The sequence below is a fragment of the Dipodomys ordii genome, unplaced genomic scaffold, assembly GCF_000151885.1.
Source record: "Dipodomys ordii isolate 6190 unplaced genomic scaffold, Dord_2.0 Scaffold145, whole genome shotgun sequence".
NCBI classification, from domain to species: Eukaryota; Metazoa; Chordata; class Mammalia; order Rodentia; family Heteromyidae; genus Dipodomys; species Dipodomys ordii.
The window spans coordinates 1,837,265-1,854,427 of record NW_012267361.1 but is presented as its reverse complement, the minus strand read 5'-3'; the positions used below and the strand labels follow the sequence as shown (position 1 = coordinate 1,854,427).

At 33.4% G+C, this 17,163-nt stretch overlaps 1 protein-coding gene across 3 annotated transcripts in view; it reads left to right on the top strand.

The window, feature by feature from the left end:
* Fstl5 (follistatin-like 5) overlaps nucleotides 1-17,163 on the top strand; it is a 790,918-nt gene that overhangs the window by 382,931 nt on the left and 390,824 nt on the right. For all 3 annotated transcript variants that reach the window (XM_013031832.1, XM_013031833.1, XM_013031834.1), the window contains exons 4-5: nucleotides 5,079-5,272; nucleotides 16,627-16,747. In XM_013031832.1, coding sequence (XP_012887286.1) covers nucleotides 5,079-5,272; nucleotides 16,627-16,747 — 315 coding nt within the window. The remainder of the gene's footprint in view (nucleotides 1-5,078; nucleotides 5,273-16,626; nucleotides 16,748-17,163) is intronic.

The window sequence follows — 17,163 nt, the reverse complement described above, 5'->3', positions numbered from 1 at the left end:
AAGGAAGGAAGGAAGGAAGGAAGGAAGGAAGGAAGGAGGAAAAAGAGGCTGGTTGCCAATACATGTAATCTTAGCTGAGATCTGAGGCTGAGATCTGATGATCAAGGTTTGAAGCCAACCTAGGCAGGAAAATTCATGAGACTCTTTATTTTAAAATATATAGAGAGGCTGGGAAGGTGGTTCAGTGGTAGAATGCTTGCCTTGCATGCATGAGGCCCTGGATTTGATTCCTCAGCACCACATAAACAGAAAAAAAAAAGCCAGAAGTGGTGCTATGGCTCAAGTGGTAGAGTGCTAGCTTTGAGCTGAAAAGCTGAGGGACAGCTCCCAGGCCCAGAATTCAGGCCCCATGACTGGACTTAAATGAAGAAATACATACATACATCCATATTGTAAAGGTGATGTACAGAGGGGTTACAGTATAAAAAGTCAGGTATTGAGTAAACTTGTTTTGAACAGTGTAATTGTAATATCCAATTAACCGTAAGAAAAAACTGGAAGTTGAACTGTGTCTCAAAGTGGTAGAGCTTTGAGCAGAAAAGTTCAGGGACAGTGCCCAGGTCCTCTGTTCTAGCCCCATGACTCGAAAAAAAAATAAAGAGAGAAGGAAAGGAAGGAAGGAAGGATGGAAGGAAGGAAGGAAGGAAGGAAGGAAGGAAAGAAAAAAAGAAAAGAGAGAGAAGAAAGAAGGGAAGGAGAGATGGAGGAAGGGTAAGAAAAAAGAAAAGAAGAAAGGAAGATAGGCAGGCAGGCAGGCAGGAAGGAAGGAAGGATGGAAGGAAGGAAGCAAACAAGCAACCAAGCAAACAATAACTACTTAAGAAAAGCCAAATCACAACCTGCTAAAGAGCTTCTACAATATATAAAGGGCATGTTTTATTTTTCGATGACGTCCAGTTTACTCTAAAGCTAATGATATAAAAGACTTAAATTCACTGAATATTAAAATAATGCATTGGATAAGTTATGATATCTCATATTAAAAGCTAAAATTGCATGGGATAAAATACATTTATATTTTCCATTTAGGTTTTTAAGAATTGCAGACTACACATTCTGCTGTGCTCTATTATTTTGTAGTTCTGTTTTCTTTGAGTATGATCTTCATAAGTAGTTTTTGTTTTTGTGTGAGGATGGTGGGAAAAGCGAATGAAAGGAAGGATCCTCTAAGATGTAATCTTGTTCCAAAGCATGTCATAATTGATGAATGGAACAGAAACCCTCCAATTTATTTATTTATTACATTAAGAACTATGTGACCTGGATAATAGAACACCTTTATTGAAATTCTAATGAATAATCGTCTCTGCCAAACTGGAAAATTAAACATAATTTGTTATTGTTTGGACGGTTTGAAGAGAGTTGTTAATAGCAATGTTCCTAATAATTAAACATTTTTAGCAAATTGTATCAAAATGTTAGAGGATACGTTATTAATTCATAACACTTCTCTTTTTTTCCAGGAAGATTAACTCTTAAACATTAATTAAGAAGCATATCCATCAAATGCATTGTGTTTTAAGTAATTTCCCTTTAACAAACAAGCAGTGCTTAGACGGATATTAAATTTTTTGCAAAAATTTAGTATGTATAAACATAGAAATTGCTGGCATAGGATGCATACCTACAATCCTACCTACTCTCGAGGTGAAGGTGGGAATGTTAAAGTCGAACCCAGTTTGAGTAAAATAAGCAACAGACTGAGGAACTAACAAGAAAGAACTGGAGGGGTGGCTCCATGTACAGTGCTTAAGGCTCAGAGTTCCATCTCCAGTTCAACAATAAATAAGTAAATAAAATAAATAAATAAATGACCAAAGGAAAATGTGAACTAAGTAAAATCTTTGTAAAATATAATCACTTAAGAATTGCCCTAGGAAGCAAATTGGCTATATCTTATAATATTTATATAAAAGTTTATTATGTGATCCAGTGACCATGTATCTTAAGGATTTACTCAGAAGTATTGAAAACTTATGGCCATACACTAAAGCCATAAGCCTATGTACAAAACAACACATAAATGCTGAAGATAAATACAAGATACTCTTTAATAGATGAAAAGATGAAATTACAGAACCTCTGTTGATGTTTTTATTAGCTGTCACTTAACAAAAATCACAGCAGGGCGCCAGTGGTTCACGTCTATAATCTTAGCTACTCAGGAGACTGAGATCTGAGGATCGAGGTTCAAAACCAGCCTGGGCAGGAAAGTCCATGAGACTCTTATCTCCAATAGAACTACCAGAAAAGTGGAAGTGGCGCTGTGGCTCAAGTGGTAGAGCACTAACCTTAAGTTGTAAGTGACAGTGCTCAAGACCATTGTTCAAGACCCATGACCAACAACAGTAACAACAACAAATTTACTATCAAACCATGAGGTCATGCTGGAAATTTAAATTCAAAATGCCAAGCAGTGTGCCAGGGGCTTATACCTGTAATCCAAGTTACTCAGTATGCTGAGATCTGAAAGTCATGGTTCAAAGCCATCCTGGACAGAAAAGTCTGTGAGACTCTTATTTCCAATTAAACACCCACACCTACTTCCCTCCCCCCACACACACACCATTTGAAGTTTTCATTTGTGTTTCTTTCTTGGAATCAAAATTGCTATAGTTCTGGATTTGATTACCTCTCTCTTGACAGTGTGTTTTATTATAAAAAACATATTCGTATTATTAGTTCTAGTGAGAACAGAATAATGCAAAACTAACTTAATATATACATTTTGTTGTAAGAAAAGAACTTCTTGACAGGATTGCCAAACACTTAAATTCCTGAATAAAAGTAGTCATTTCACTGTCTTTCAGCTCTCTAGAATAGATTGTCTCCATCTTGTCTTGAAAGAGAGTGAAACTTCTAATGCATTTATTCAACACTAGTCTTCTTCTGAGACATGTATTAAAACATCTTTAGAAATCTTTAATGTTATATGTGCTGTCAAAATCTAATTGCCAAAATGTACCACAATTATAAAGCTAAAAATATGTTCTAAAATCTTCTCAGGTAGTATAGCTCCTAATGTTTCATTTGAAAATCACATTATTTGAAAAAAAAAGTCTTTATAAAATAAATAAGTGGGTCTGGGAAGTTGGCTTAGTGATAGAGTACTTGTCATGCATGCATGAAGCCCTGGGTTTAATTCAGCAACACATAAACAGAAAAAATCTGGAAGTGGCACTGTGGGTCAAGTGGTAGGGTACTAGCCTTGAGCTGAAGAGCTGAAGGACAGCGCCCAAGCCTAGAGTTCAGGCCTCACAACTGACAATAATAATGTTAATAATAATATAAGTGAAAATATCAAAGGCACTATATAATTTTTGTTGTTAAACTGTAGGTTGTTATAGATTTATTGAGAGATATTAAGCCACACACCTAATTTCATTAAATATGATCTTCCTCTTATTTTTCTGGTTATTATTTAGGAGATATTGAAAATGTGTAGTATATGGTTACTTCAGTAAGACTATATTTTATTGAATGTTGGTTTGGAGATGAGTGTAATGCTGGCTTCCTATAATGAGTTTGGTACTGATTCCTCCCTTTCAAACTCAAAGAAAGATTTTGAGGCATATTAGTATTAGTTCTTTAAATATCCCAGAAAATTCCATTGTGCATCCATCCAGACTTAGACATTGTGGGCTGACATTTTTTTTGTTGCCATTTCAGTCTCATTACTTTTTACAGATGTTTTAAGTGTATTATATCCTCTTGGGTTAATTTTGATACATTATTGTCATCTAGGAATGTAGTCATTTCTACTACATGTTCTAGTTTGTTGACGTAATGCCTTGAGATATTTTCCCCTATAATATTTTAAATGTTACTTGTGTCTATTTTGATATCTCTTTTCAAGTATATTAAATGAAGCAAATCAGACTGATAGCCAAAAGAGTCACATTTTTCTCCTATGTGAAAGACCTAAATTATAAATATATGTTTAAATGTATACAAGGTAATATGAATATATACATAAACATATTATCTAAAGTATACTGTAAGCTAAGAAGGATTCCAAGGGGCTAACTCCTTTCAATAATTTTGTTAACTTGCAATATGATAAAACGAATATTAGGAAAGTAGAATACATGTTTTTGGAGAAGGGTTAGGCCAAAGAGTTAGGCCAAAGGATTAGGATAAGGGAGACCAATGGAGAGAGGGAATGAGTGGATGCAATCATAACATTCAATGCATATATAAAAAATGAAACCAGGTAAATGGATTAGATTGATGGATTCAGAGAGATGTGGCAGTGGGATGCAAGGTTTGATACTGGTCAACTTGACCAATATCACTGTATTCATAAAGTGACATGTTAGATTCAAACTCTTTGCACAAATACTTAATGATAATAATTGAAAAGACTGTAGTTGTAGTTTGGTGATGAAATATTCAGAGATAAAATTAAAACAAAAATGTAAATTTGTCATGTTGTACTCGGAGTGTGCTTAAAGAGAGAAAAATAAATGTCAGGATAATAGGAAAGACTTTTTGGTAAATACAAACATAAACTTAGTGATACTAAGCTTACTGAAATACAGATAGATTTATACCAAAAAAATAGAAGAGATAGTGTCTTTAAAACAAATAAAAAAATTTTAATGTATTTTGCTTTTAAAATATGAAAGAATTCCTCAGAGTGAAATATAAATTAATTTAAATTCAAATCCAAACCCCATTAATTTCACTTCCCTGCACCTCATTTTGTGCCACTGTAAAGCTATATAAAATATACAATATACACATATATGGATGCATACATGCATACATATTCCTCATTAATCATCTAAATGATTAATGGGAGGCTGAGAAAATGATTTTAGTCTGAGGACATTCTATCTCTCCAAGCAGCAGTTTCCTTCATAGGAAAAATATGTTATTACATTTGGAAGAAATGAGTTTTCTATCTAATTTTGGAGATTTCTTATTCCTTGTTTTTATACAAGTTGTAAAGTATATAGTATTCAAAATTAAAATTATGTACCTTATATTGTCTATATAATAGCAGCTTCTAAATATTAATAAAATATTTTTCAGCAAAGTTTTTTTGAAAATAACTTAATTTTTTTTAATTGCAGGAGAAAACTGCAAGACCACAGAATACAACAAGATGAAAAGCATGCTTCTGGATTTACAAAACCAGAAGAGCATCATACAAGATAATAAAAATCCTAAGAGTGATAATGTATCACAGAAGATTTTGGTGGATCAAATGTTTAAATATTTTGATGCAGATAGTAATGGATTTATAGATAGTAATGAACTAACTCAGGTATGATTAATGATTAAGACAATGATTAATCAAGTAAGTTAATAATTAATGATAAAATCAACAAGCTTATTACTTATAGGTAGTATACATAATACATTTTTGTTTGTCAGAATTTATTACATAAAAATCTTATATATAACCTGTTATTAAAAATGTATGAATACAACTTGAAGAGTAAAAACTGTTGATTTTAGGTAGGCACAATGGTGCAGTTTGTTAATTCCAGCAAGGTGGAGAGAGATTCAAGAGGATGTGGAGATATAAACTAATGCCATATCTCAAAATGTTAGGTGCTAGGGTAATAGCACAGTATAGAATTCTAGTATAGTAGCTGGGCGCCGGTGGCTCATGCCTGTAATCCTAGCTACTCAGGAGGCTGAGATCTGAGGATCGCAGTTCAAAGCCAGGAACAACTGTGAAACTCTTATCTCCAATAAACCACCAAAAATCCGGAAGTGGCACTGTAGCTCAAGTGGTAGAGAGCTAGCCTTGAGCTGAAGAGCTGAGGGACCGCATTCAGGCCCAGAGTTCAAGCACCAAGACCGACAAAAAAAAAAAAAAAAAGAATTCTAGTATAGTATCTCCAAGGCTCTGAGTTTTGGTCTCCAACAGCACAACAGAATATCTATCTGTGTGTGTGTGTGTGTGTGTGTATGTGTGTGTTTGTGTGTGTGTTGATCCTGAGGCTTAAAATTGCTGCCTGTGTGCTTTCCCTGAGCTTTTGTGTTCAAGGATAGCACTCTACCATATGAGCCAATGCTCCACTTTTTGCTCTTAGGTATTAATTGTAGATATGAGTTCACAGACTTTCCTGCCCTGGCTGGTTTCATTACAAAGTAAAATTTAAATCTTTTAGAAATGTAGTATTTTAGGGAACTGATTAATGATAAACAATAGATAGATTTTTTCATTGACATTTGAATGTCTAGGTGACTTATAAATATAGTAACTGAAAAAGGAAATCAAAACAGATTAAGACTAAGAAAATGTAACTAAAAAAAGGAAATGAGATTTACCTTGAAAAATCTCAAAATTAAATTTCCCTATTGGAAAAGAAATAAATAATTGCAGAGGGATGCATTCTTAAGGTTTTTGTCAATCACCTATTTTATGATCATTGCAAAATGGCTAAGAACTTTGATTAGGGAGACTGTAACTTATGACAAGTGAGTCAAAATCTCTATCTCTGAATTAGCAATGACCATAGAACTATTACTTCAATTTGATGTGATCCTTTTATACTTTAGAACTAGAATCTTCGAATACACAAGGACATGATAGAGAGCTATAATAATGCTTCCCAAACCTGACCTTCAGATTTTGGATGGTGGAGGTAAAGTGGTAACTCATGTGTGAGTTAACCAGTGATGACTGAGTGAAATTTCCAGCTTATTTTACTTTGGAGTTTAATGCTTACAATTGAATCTCAAATGAGAACAAATAAAATACTGTAGACATTTATGTAAATAACTATAACCATACAAAATGGTTTAATCATGAATATATAGCTTGCATGAAAAGAGAAATAATTTTGGCTATTTCAGGAAAATAAGAAAAGCATGTTTTATTTTCTTCTACTCATCAGAGATGCTCAAATTTCTATCTGAAATATCTAGCTAGCATCAAGGTTAATAAACCCTGGTTCTGTCCTGAAGCAAGTAAATATAGTCACTCTGCCATCACTAAGATATTGAGCATTTGTTTTAACTACCTAGTAGTGTTTATGACATTATAGGTATAATATTTAATTTTTTAGAACTTAAATATTACTTGGTTTTTATTTTGAGAAGCTGATCTATATTAACATATCACAAAATAAACTTAAGTGTTCAATAGCTAGATTTGTGCAATTTCGTTTCCCAACCAACTGTTAAGCAAGAATGAAAAATTGCATTAAACAACCCAACATTTGATGTAACCATGAATTTATATTTATTACAGTTTGTAAGTTTATATTTTAAGCAATAGAACACAAACTTTTTACTAAATCATGCATTTAAATTGATATTTTAGTTAATATCAATGTTAATATATATTCATGTATTATAGTTAATAAATTAAAAGTTTAGATAATATATATAGTTATATATAGGTTTTATATTATAGTTTATATATTATAGTTTGAAATATTCTAAACTATAATCCATTTAAATTCATGTATATATACATGAATATATATCATGCATTTAAATAATCAAAACTAATACTTTAAATGCGTGATATATATGTATATATGTTGCATATATACATATATGTATATGTATATATCTTGTCATCCCAGGATGTTAGATAACTGGAGTATCTATTTTTCACAGTAATATAACAGGACTATCTCTTCTCATATACTTGTCTTAAATTTTGCATGGCAGAGGTAATGTTTAAGTCATATGTAAAATATTTTTCCTTGTGCTTATTCACTTTCATTGCCTATTATTTATTGGAAATGGATGGGTAGACCTAATGTTTATTTAATCCCTCAGTCATTTTTTCAATTGGTACTTTACCCAGTGGCTCATATACAGATGAGGATGGAGAACTTTGAATGTTCTTCCTATTCTTTAGCACTGAATTATATACCCTGAGGAAAAAGGTGAAAGTGGTAACCGTCCACCCAACCCCATCACACCCCTACCTTTTCTGATAGCCAAACATTTATCTTTCTCCTCCCCAGAACTAATCATCTGGATTTCACCTTCTCTTAAATTGTCTTGTCCAGCATTGAAGTTTCAGAATTGGTAGTATATTGTTAAATCTGAAACTTCACTAACTTAATTAAGTCACTAATTCAGGTACTTTATTATCCCCTCTAAATTTACACACACACACACACACAAATGTATTATGTATACTATCTTAAGTAATACGCTTTTTGACTTTATTTACTCGAAGCACTCCTGGGTGGAGTGAAGCAGGATGATACGATCTTTCATAACACTACGCAAAATATTTTAAAATTTAAGACATAAATTAGTTACAGAATTTTTGACACAATTTTCTGTGAATAACTGAAACTACAGGAAGCAACATAACAGACATGAAAGTTATAATATATTTCTTCCTTTGGGTAAGACAAAGTGATACCAAGTAGACTACACTTGGTATAATGACAGCCTTGACTGTGTTATTAACAAACACTAACTTCTGCGAATTTGAAAAATCTTTTTCCTCTGGCTCTTATTTCAAAGAATAATATCGTATATCCTGTAGAATGTGTGTAAGCTCAGAAACAGCTTACAGAAGTCCCGTGTGATTCTGAGTTCAAACAAGCAACATTATTGAATATATTGGTTTAGGTTTTTCTCCATTTAGAATCTGTCATTTTAATAAGCTGACTCATATTAGAAATGCATATTCGAATGAGATGTTGTCCTAATGGACATACATGCCAACTCTATTAAAATGATAGAAAAAAAGTACTTGTTCACAGGGTTTAGATTATGTTATACAAATTTGACTTACAATGCCATTTGCTCACTGACTCCCCATGTGACTACATTTACCAAATTAAATTAAAAGCATGAATAAATGAGAATTATTTTTAAGCTAATGGGTGGTTATGGCATTGATGTTTTTGTAGTATTTGAATATATAAAATATTAGCCTTGAAATTTTTTGCATAGGGAAAGAGCTAGTTAATCTATATTTTGAATTGATAAAGCCTATTAGGTTTGTTAAGTATTTTTTCATTTTTGTATCTAGTCAGCATATTTATTTACTGTGAGATTAGTTAGAATTATTCTGTCTTTAGATAAAAAATTGGTTCTTAAAGAACAAACTGCATACAAACAAACAACCCTTGAGTGGTTGGAGAATTGAGATAAGTATGGGTTCCCACAGAACACCATGCTAATTAATCTCATTAACACTCAGAATAAGCAGCAAAATGGGGATTGCTCTGTCCTTTAGAAGAAAATTTTAACTATTCTTGCATTGCAAAGCCCATAATCCTATCATATGTTTGGTAGAAGCTAAGTGTGTGTGTGGTAGAGTTGAATTGTCTAGTCAGCGGGTATGGTACCATCTTATTGGAAATTTGCTTTCTCTTCCTAAGGGTCTCAGAGTAATGATAACACTAACAAGGGGCCCTGAACAGGAAGGATGAGAATGTAAGTAGTTTAGTGTTGCCTTGTTTGTGGTCTACTAGATAAGCGCCCAGGAGTGGAATTGATAGGTCATGGGAAGCTCTATGTCTATTCTTTTGAGGAACTTCCATACTGCTTTCCAAAGTGATTGAACAAATTTACATTCCCACCAATAGTATATTAGCATTCAATTTTGGCCATATCCTCACCAGCATCTGCCATTGTTACTTTTCTAAGTAATAGCCATTCTTCAAATTAATTCTTATTTATGTGGTACTGAGGAGTCGAACCCAGGGCCTCATGCATACTAGGAAAGCACTCTACCACTGAGCCACCTTCCCAGCCTCAATGGCCATTTTATCTGTGATGAAGTGGAATCCTAATGTTGTTTTGATTTGTATTTCTTTTATTACCAGAGATGTTTAACCTGTGTCTGTTGGCCATTCTCACTTATTTTGAGAAGTCTCTAAGTCTTTAGCTTATTTATTAACTGGGTTGTTTTTTTTTTTTAAGTGTTAATTTTGGGGCTTCATTTTTTAAACTCTAAATATATTTTAGATGTGAAGCACTTGTTTGGTGCAGATAATAAAAATCTTCTTACCAGGGAGCTAGTGGCTCAGGACTTTAACCCTAAATACTGATATCTGAGAACTGGAGTTTGAAGCAAGCTTAGCCAGAAAAGAAAATGAGACTCTTGTCTCCAATTAACCAAAAAAAAAAAAAAGCTGGAAATGTTGATACAGTACAAGTGAGAGAGAAGCAGTCTTGAGCATAAAAGTTAAATGAGACCCTAATTTCAAGCCATAGTACCAGTATACACAAACACACACACACACACACACACACACACACACACACACACACACACGAATATATACATTCATTTAAAATGTGTTCAGGGAATTGTCTAGTCATATTAGGCGTCTTAAAAATAAGACTTTTTCTATCAGTACAAAGTAACTAATAAACGTGGCTGTCTAGGTGGTCTTTTAAATAATTGAGATTGACTATGCTAAATTTTACAAGTTAGCCACATTAGAAAACATAAAAGAAAACAGACTAAATTATTTCCATTTATTCCTTTATTTAAAAAAATACATTTCTCATGTGGTAGCAGTAGCTATTTATGTTTAAACCAGTAAAATAACATGATTTATTCTTTCTTTTCAGATTACATTCAGAGAAATGCTGACAATTATAATACTATCTTTTCTTATATTTTTCACACTCTTACTAATTTTTCTTAGAGCAGACTCCACATAGTCCTCACACTGTGCCATTTTGTACTGCTAGTGCACCTCCCAAATCTACTACCCCTCTCAGCACATGATAACCGATGAAAGGAATAGAAGAAGAAAGGAGGGAGAAAATGAGACAAAAAGTTGTTCAGACTATGTTGTACATAATCTCATTCATCTTAGGAGAAACACAAATCTATAAGAAAGGGATCTTTATGTACTGTTCTTTAAGTTTTAGTGCGGTCTACACATTTGATGACAAGTGACTACATCTAGCTGTCTTCAAATTCACAATGATACTATGGACTTTCTTTGAAATGAACTCTTTGAAGTGAACTCTTAATTGTTCTAAGACCATTAGTATCTTAACGTGATTATGTTTTGTATGGAAAAGAGTTTGTAAAGGAAAGACCAAAATTCACAGAGCTTGGACATATGAGGAATTTAACTCCCCAGGGATCCATTTTTTCTCTCTTATCCCCACCAAGGACAGCAAAGGAAAACAAAGAACTAGAAGATTCTGTTCTACTCTCCATACTCATACACAGACTTCCCAACATTATAAAATCAAGAAATGTCTTCTATATCTTTTATGAGTCAATATAAAAAGTGGAATTTCCAAATAACTTAATACTCTTGTATGTATTTCTATAGCAGGAGAGGCAATATTTTTATATACAGACCAAATTGCATTTATTTTATCAGCTTTCTCCTCTTCCTGTCACTTGTTAGCTGAAATAATGTATGTATTTATTCTATGAGAGCATATATGTGTGCATGAGTACACATAACAAAATAAATATGTATGCATGTATAATACAAATACACATGCACACGTATGTGTATATATGTGTGTGTGTGTGTGTGTGCTCTGACCTCAGTAAATAGCATTTTTCATGGGAGCAACTTTTCACATATTTCATTTCTTTTTTGTGAGTTGTGGGGCCTGAACTCAGGGCCTGGGGACAGTCCCTCTGCTCTTCAGCTCAAGGCTAGCGCTCTACTACTTGAGCCACAACACTATTCCCAGCTTTTTCTGCTTATGTGGGGCTGAGGAATCAAATCCAGGCCTCATGCATGCAAGGCAAGCACTTTACCATTGAGACACCTTCCCAGCCCCAAACATTTCATTTTTTTTAAACTTTTTTTATTTTTTTTTACATTTATTTTTATTTTTTTTTACATTTCATTTTTACACTATTAATACTTTACATATTTGCAGACGATGGATAATGTTTCAATACATGATTACATTGTATTATATTCAATATTAACTTTGTGTTATTTTTATTTATTTATTTTTACTGAGTCTTTTTATTTTCCTTCTGATCAGTGATAATAAGATTCTTGCAGGCCCGTTGGCCATTTTCAGGGTTTCTTTTTGAAATGTTGTTGTAGGTTTACTGGCCATTTTCAGAATTTTAATGATGACTTGTGAAAGTTCATTGTGTAATTCGAACATTAAATCTTTATCAGATGTATATTTTGTAAACACTTCTTTTGGTGTGCTAATGATTTCTTTTTCTGTGCAGAAGCTATTTGCATTGGGAAGTCTAAGTTGTCTCCATTTGTTTGAGCTTTCTGTGTTTTCAGGGTTTAAACAACAGTCCTTGACAATTCCAATATCATGAAGTATTTTGTTCTGTAGTTTCATCATTTTAAATTCATAATCTCACTTGAGATTATTTTTGAAAAGGGAGAGACAGTTCTGATTTCATTCCTCCACGTATAAATAACAAATATTCCTGACAATCTTTACTGAAGAGATTGTCATTTCTCCTACACATGTTCTGAGAAATTTTTCATAGATCACTTGACTAGAGATACATGGTTTTTCCAGTAGGCTATTTATTCTGTTCCATTGGTTTTTTGTGTCTGCCTACTATACCATGATGGTTTGATTTATACAGCTTTGCAGTATATATTTAAAACACGTATTTATCTTAAAGTAATTTGCTGCTTTGTTCTTATGTTAGATTGTTTTGGCCTGCTTGTGTGTATGTGTGTGTGTGTGCATATGTGTATGTATATATGTGATTTGTTTCCACATGAACTGTGGGATTGTTTTTATACTTTTGTGAATAAGGTCATTGTATTTTGATAGAGATTGCTTTGAAACTGTAGATCATTTTTAGATATAGGAACACTAAAAAATTGGAAACTCTTAATCCTTAGACATTGAGCATTTATTTTTCATTTTTAGAGTGAAATTTAATGGGTCTCTCTCTCTCTCTCTCTCTCTCTCTCTCTCTCTCTCTTATACTAAGGACTAAACTTAGGGCCTCATGCTTTCTCAACCAGAGTGCTACTTCCTGAGCTATGCCTCTAAACCACTCTATGCTCTGTGTGTGTGTGTGTGTGTGTGTGTGTGTGTGTGTGTGTGTGTGTGTTTTAGTCAGTCATGGGACTTGTACTCAGAGCCTGGGCACTGTCCCTGAGCTTTTTTGATCAAAGCTACCACTCTACCAGTTTGAGCCACAGCTCTACTTCTACTTTTTTAATTAATTGGACATAAGAGACTCACAGAAACTTTTCTTCAGGTTGGCTTTACTTCTGTAAGTAGTGTAGATTATTGCAGTACAGCACCACATCCAGTCACATTTTCATTTATTAAATTTTATAGATTTTATTGTAAAGAATTTTTTCACCCTTCAGTTGAATTTTTTAAGCACTGTTATTGGTGACAATAAAAATGTGATTACTTCTTTGTTTGCTTTTTCATATAATTTGTTATTGGTATATTGATGTGTTGTATTTCTTTTTCGTAAATTTACTTTATATGCTGGAACTTTACTCAATTTACCTGTAATTTTTTTTGTTTAATGTTTTGGGATTCTCTTTATGTGGAAGCGTACTGTCTTTATAGAGGGATGATTTATGCCATACTTTCCAGTGTGATGCCTCTGAGTTTGTTCGTTTTTGCCTGATTACTCTTGCTTAAATTTACAATACTCTATTTTATAAAAGTTATAAAAAAGGCATTTTTCATACTCAAGATATAAGAAAACTGTATTATTATGATTAATAATTTTAGGGTATTATAATTATATTAGAAAAACTGATAATTGCCACCTTAGCAAATAACAAGTTCATTCTCTTGGACTAATACACAATTTTGCCTGAAGTAAATTAAAAAATAAAGGATGAGACTTGGACAAATTCTCCTTTATTGCTATTTACAAATTACTATGAGAATAGGAGTCACTAAATATTACCAAAATACATGACCAAATTCTGGTATCAAAATTCTAATTACTCAATTCCAGAAATTCAAATCTTTAGGAAACACAAAGTTGGGTTAGATAATACAGCATCTAGAAAAACCACTTTGTGTATTCAATCCAGTAGCAGATGGGAAATGACTGAGAGTGAACTTGCTTTTTAAATAGAGAAGCAAGATTTTGCTTCCCCACAGGCTTATAGAGAAATGGCTCCAGAATTTTGATACTTCTGTTCATCTCTCCAGCTGGATTTTATGAACTTCTAAGTTGCAATACTCCCCAGCCACAAAGTATGATTATAAGAAGTATATAGACCACATAAATTTTGATTTCCCTACCTCAAGGTAGCAAATATAAATTTAGCCAGTAAAATGTGAATACTCTACACAAGAATAGAGAAATCACTCCGTTATATGGGTTCTTTTAATCAGCGTACCTACTCTTATTTTATGTTGTGGCTAAGGTATCTAGAGAGGCACCAGAATAACCAATTACCAGGGGTCCATGCACAGAGCTCCATCTTCAGATATCCCCACCGTTCATGGATGAACAATGTAGCACAACTTGGAATATTCACATGAGTGAATAAAAATGCACTATAGAATGGAAATATTATATTTTAAAAAATATAAGTCAAGCCCAGAGAGACAAAGTTTTCCCTCATATGTAGAATGTAGAATTAATCTCTAAACCTACAAGTAAACATGCTAGGTGGTATTCAAGTGATTACAATATGATAAATACTCAAATAGTGTAATTCTTAGGCAAATTCAAAGCTTAGCAAATAAGAATCAGGAAACAGGTACTTAGAAGACATGAGGTAGGATCAAAGGGGAAGGTATAGATGAAGAGGACGAGGAGAAGAACACAGTCAAGAATTCAATGTATATGCTTCAAAAATAAGAAAAATAAAGGAAGGGGTGGGTCTGGCTGGATGGATGAAAATGTTGAAAGGAGTGACTGTGATGATGTATTGTATTCACTGCTTTGTTAAATGGCAACTTCTTTATACAACTACTAAAGATAATAATCTAAAGCTCATTACAATTTCACTTCAAAAGTGTCCAAAGAGACTTAGAAAATGGCATCAGCAATTTATCATTGATATAATGATGTGATGATATAATGATGTGATTTACTCAAAGAAATGATAGACTGGTGTGAACACACACAGCTTACATAGGCTGCAGTGAATTACCTCAAGAGACATAGTCTAAGAAGAATAACGTTTGAATTTTACATTGTGTTTTAAAAGTATACAAATGTGTTGAATGTTACACTTAACTGTGTAATATACCTCTGGCTAACTTCAGAGACTATGCTATATCACTTATGTGATATGCTATATCACTTCTGTGTGTGTGTATGTGTGCCTATACTAGAGCTTGAATTCAGGACCTCATACTCCTTCTTGGGTTCAATTTTTTTGTGCTCAAGGCAGAGAGGTTCTACTACTTGAGACACAGCCCCATTTCCTGATTTTTGGTGGTTAACTGAGAATAAGAATCTTCAGTTTGTGGGCTGGGAAGGTGGCTCAGTGGTAGAGCGCTCGCCTTGCATGCCTGAGGCCCTGGGTTCGACTCCTCAACACCACATAAGCAAAAAGAAAATAGCCAGGAGTGGCGCTGTGGCTCAAGTGGTAGAGCACTAGCCTTGAGCTGAAGAGCTGAGGGACAGCGCTCAGGCCCCGAGTTCAGGCCCCACGACTGGACCAAAAAAAAAATCTTCAGTTTGTATACCTGGATTACCATTGAACATCAATCCAGAGAGCTTAGTCTCTAGAGTAGCTAACATTACATTTGGGAACCACTGATGCTTGGCACCACACCATTTTGAAAACAAAACAAAGCAATAAACTGTGCTGTCCAGTTTCAAACAATATGAATGACTTCCTCTGAATGTTGGAAAATGTGAAAAAGACTGAATGATGTTGGGCACAGTTATTCAACTAGTCAAATAAATTGACAGGATTGTCTGAAAAATTGTGGGGAGCTGTTTTATTACAGAAAAAAATCAATAGACTATCAAAAAACTATAGCCACAGTCGATGGACTGAGCAGCCAATAAAAAAGAAATTTGATTATTTCCTCACCCATGCTTGGGTAGATTTTCATCATCAATTGATGAATCAATTATATCTGGATCTTAGAAACAATCATTTGCTTAATAGCCCTTTTGTGACCATGAAAGTAACGCATAATTCCAAATGACTGAAATTTCAGTTGGGGAGGAGGTAGAGGCAGAACAATTCTAACTTCAATTTTTCCAAGTAGTATGAAGAAAAAGCACTGTTTTATCTTGACACAGGTCATTGAGACACATGGTATAATTTTCCTGTAGAAATATTTACTTGAGTAGTGGAGTAATGTAGGAGAGTGAAATACAAATGTTCAGTACCAGTGTCAGACTTTCGTATTACAAGGTTTGGATGAAATTCTAAGTAAGTTCATACATTAATTATATAATGTTGTCATTGAAATGGTTACAAATAATTGTTCTGTAAATGAAAACCTGGACTTTCACTAGGTTGATTCTGTTTTTCTTTGTTGAAGTACATATTTATTTTGTTTTTTTCATTCATTCAGTTTTTAAATTTTATTATTTTATTTTATTTTTTTATTTATTTTATCTTTTTTTCTGGCTATTCCAGAGAACCCAGGTCCTTTGGTATGCAGGCCCTCTACTATTTTGATCATGCCTTCGGTCCACTCATATTTAAAACCAATTTTTATGTCATTGTTATATATAATTAATTTTATTATAGCAGTATTTGTGATACAAATATTAAAGTCTGGTTAAAATTTTCTTGTCAGATGATAAAGCAGGAAGAAATAGGCAAGGATCTTTCTGAATGCACCCTGTATGATCTACTGAAGTATGATGATTTCAATACTGACAAGCACCTGGCACTTGAAGAATTTTACAGAGCATTCCGTGAGTATATGATTCAATGTCTAATTTTTTTCCTGTTGCCTTATCAATATGATACTGAGCTTAAAACTACAAGGTATTTCTGGCTATAAGTGATCAAATTGGTAGAAATAGCATTTTGGTGACCCCAGAAGTATGTACAGTCAAAGATAGCTAGTAGCCCTAAAACAAACAATCACTGATACATTCATGACTTTGTAATGCATGGATCTCACTGAGTCCTGAGGAAGAAATGGCAATGGTTTCACAGGGCTACTTTCAAAGTTACCTACGAGGAAGTGGGAGCAACACTTGACCCATGTCACCATGCATGATAAATAATTTATTTTTGTAGTGACTTTGTAACATTACTGAGAAAGTAAAATGAATTAACAAGTAGAGGTTGTGAATATTTCAAGCTATTAGTCTTTGCATTTGCT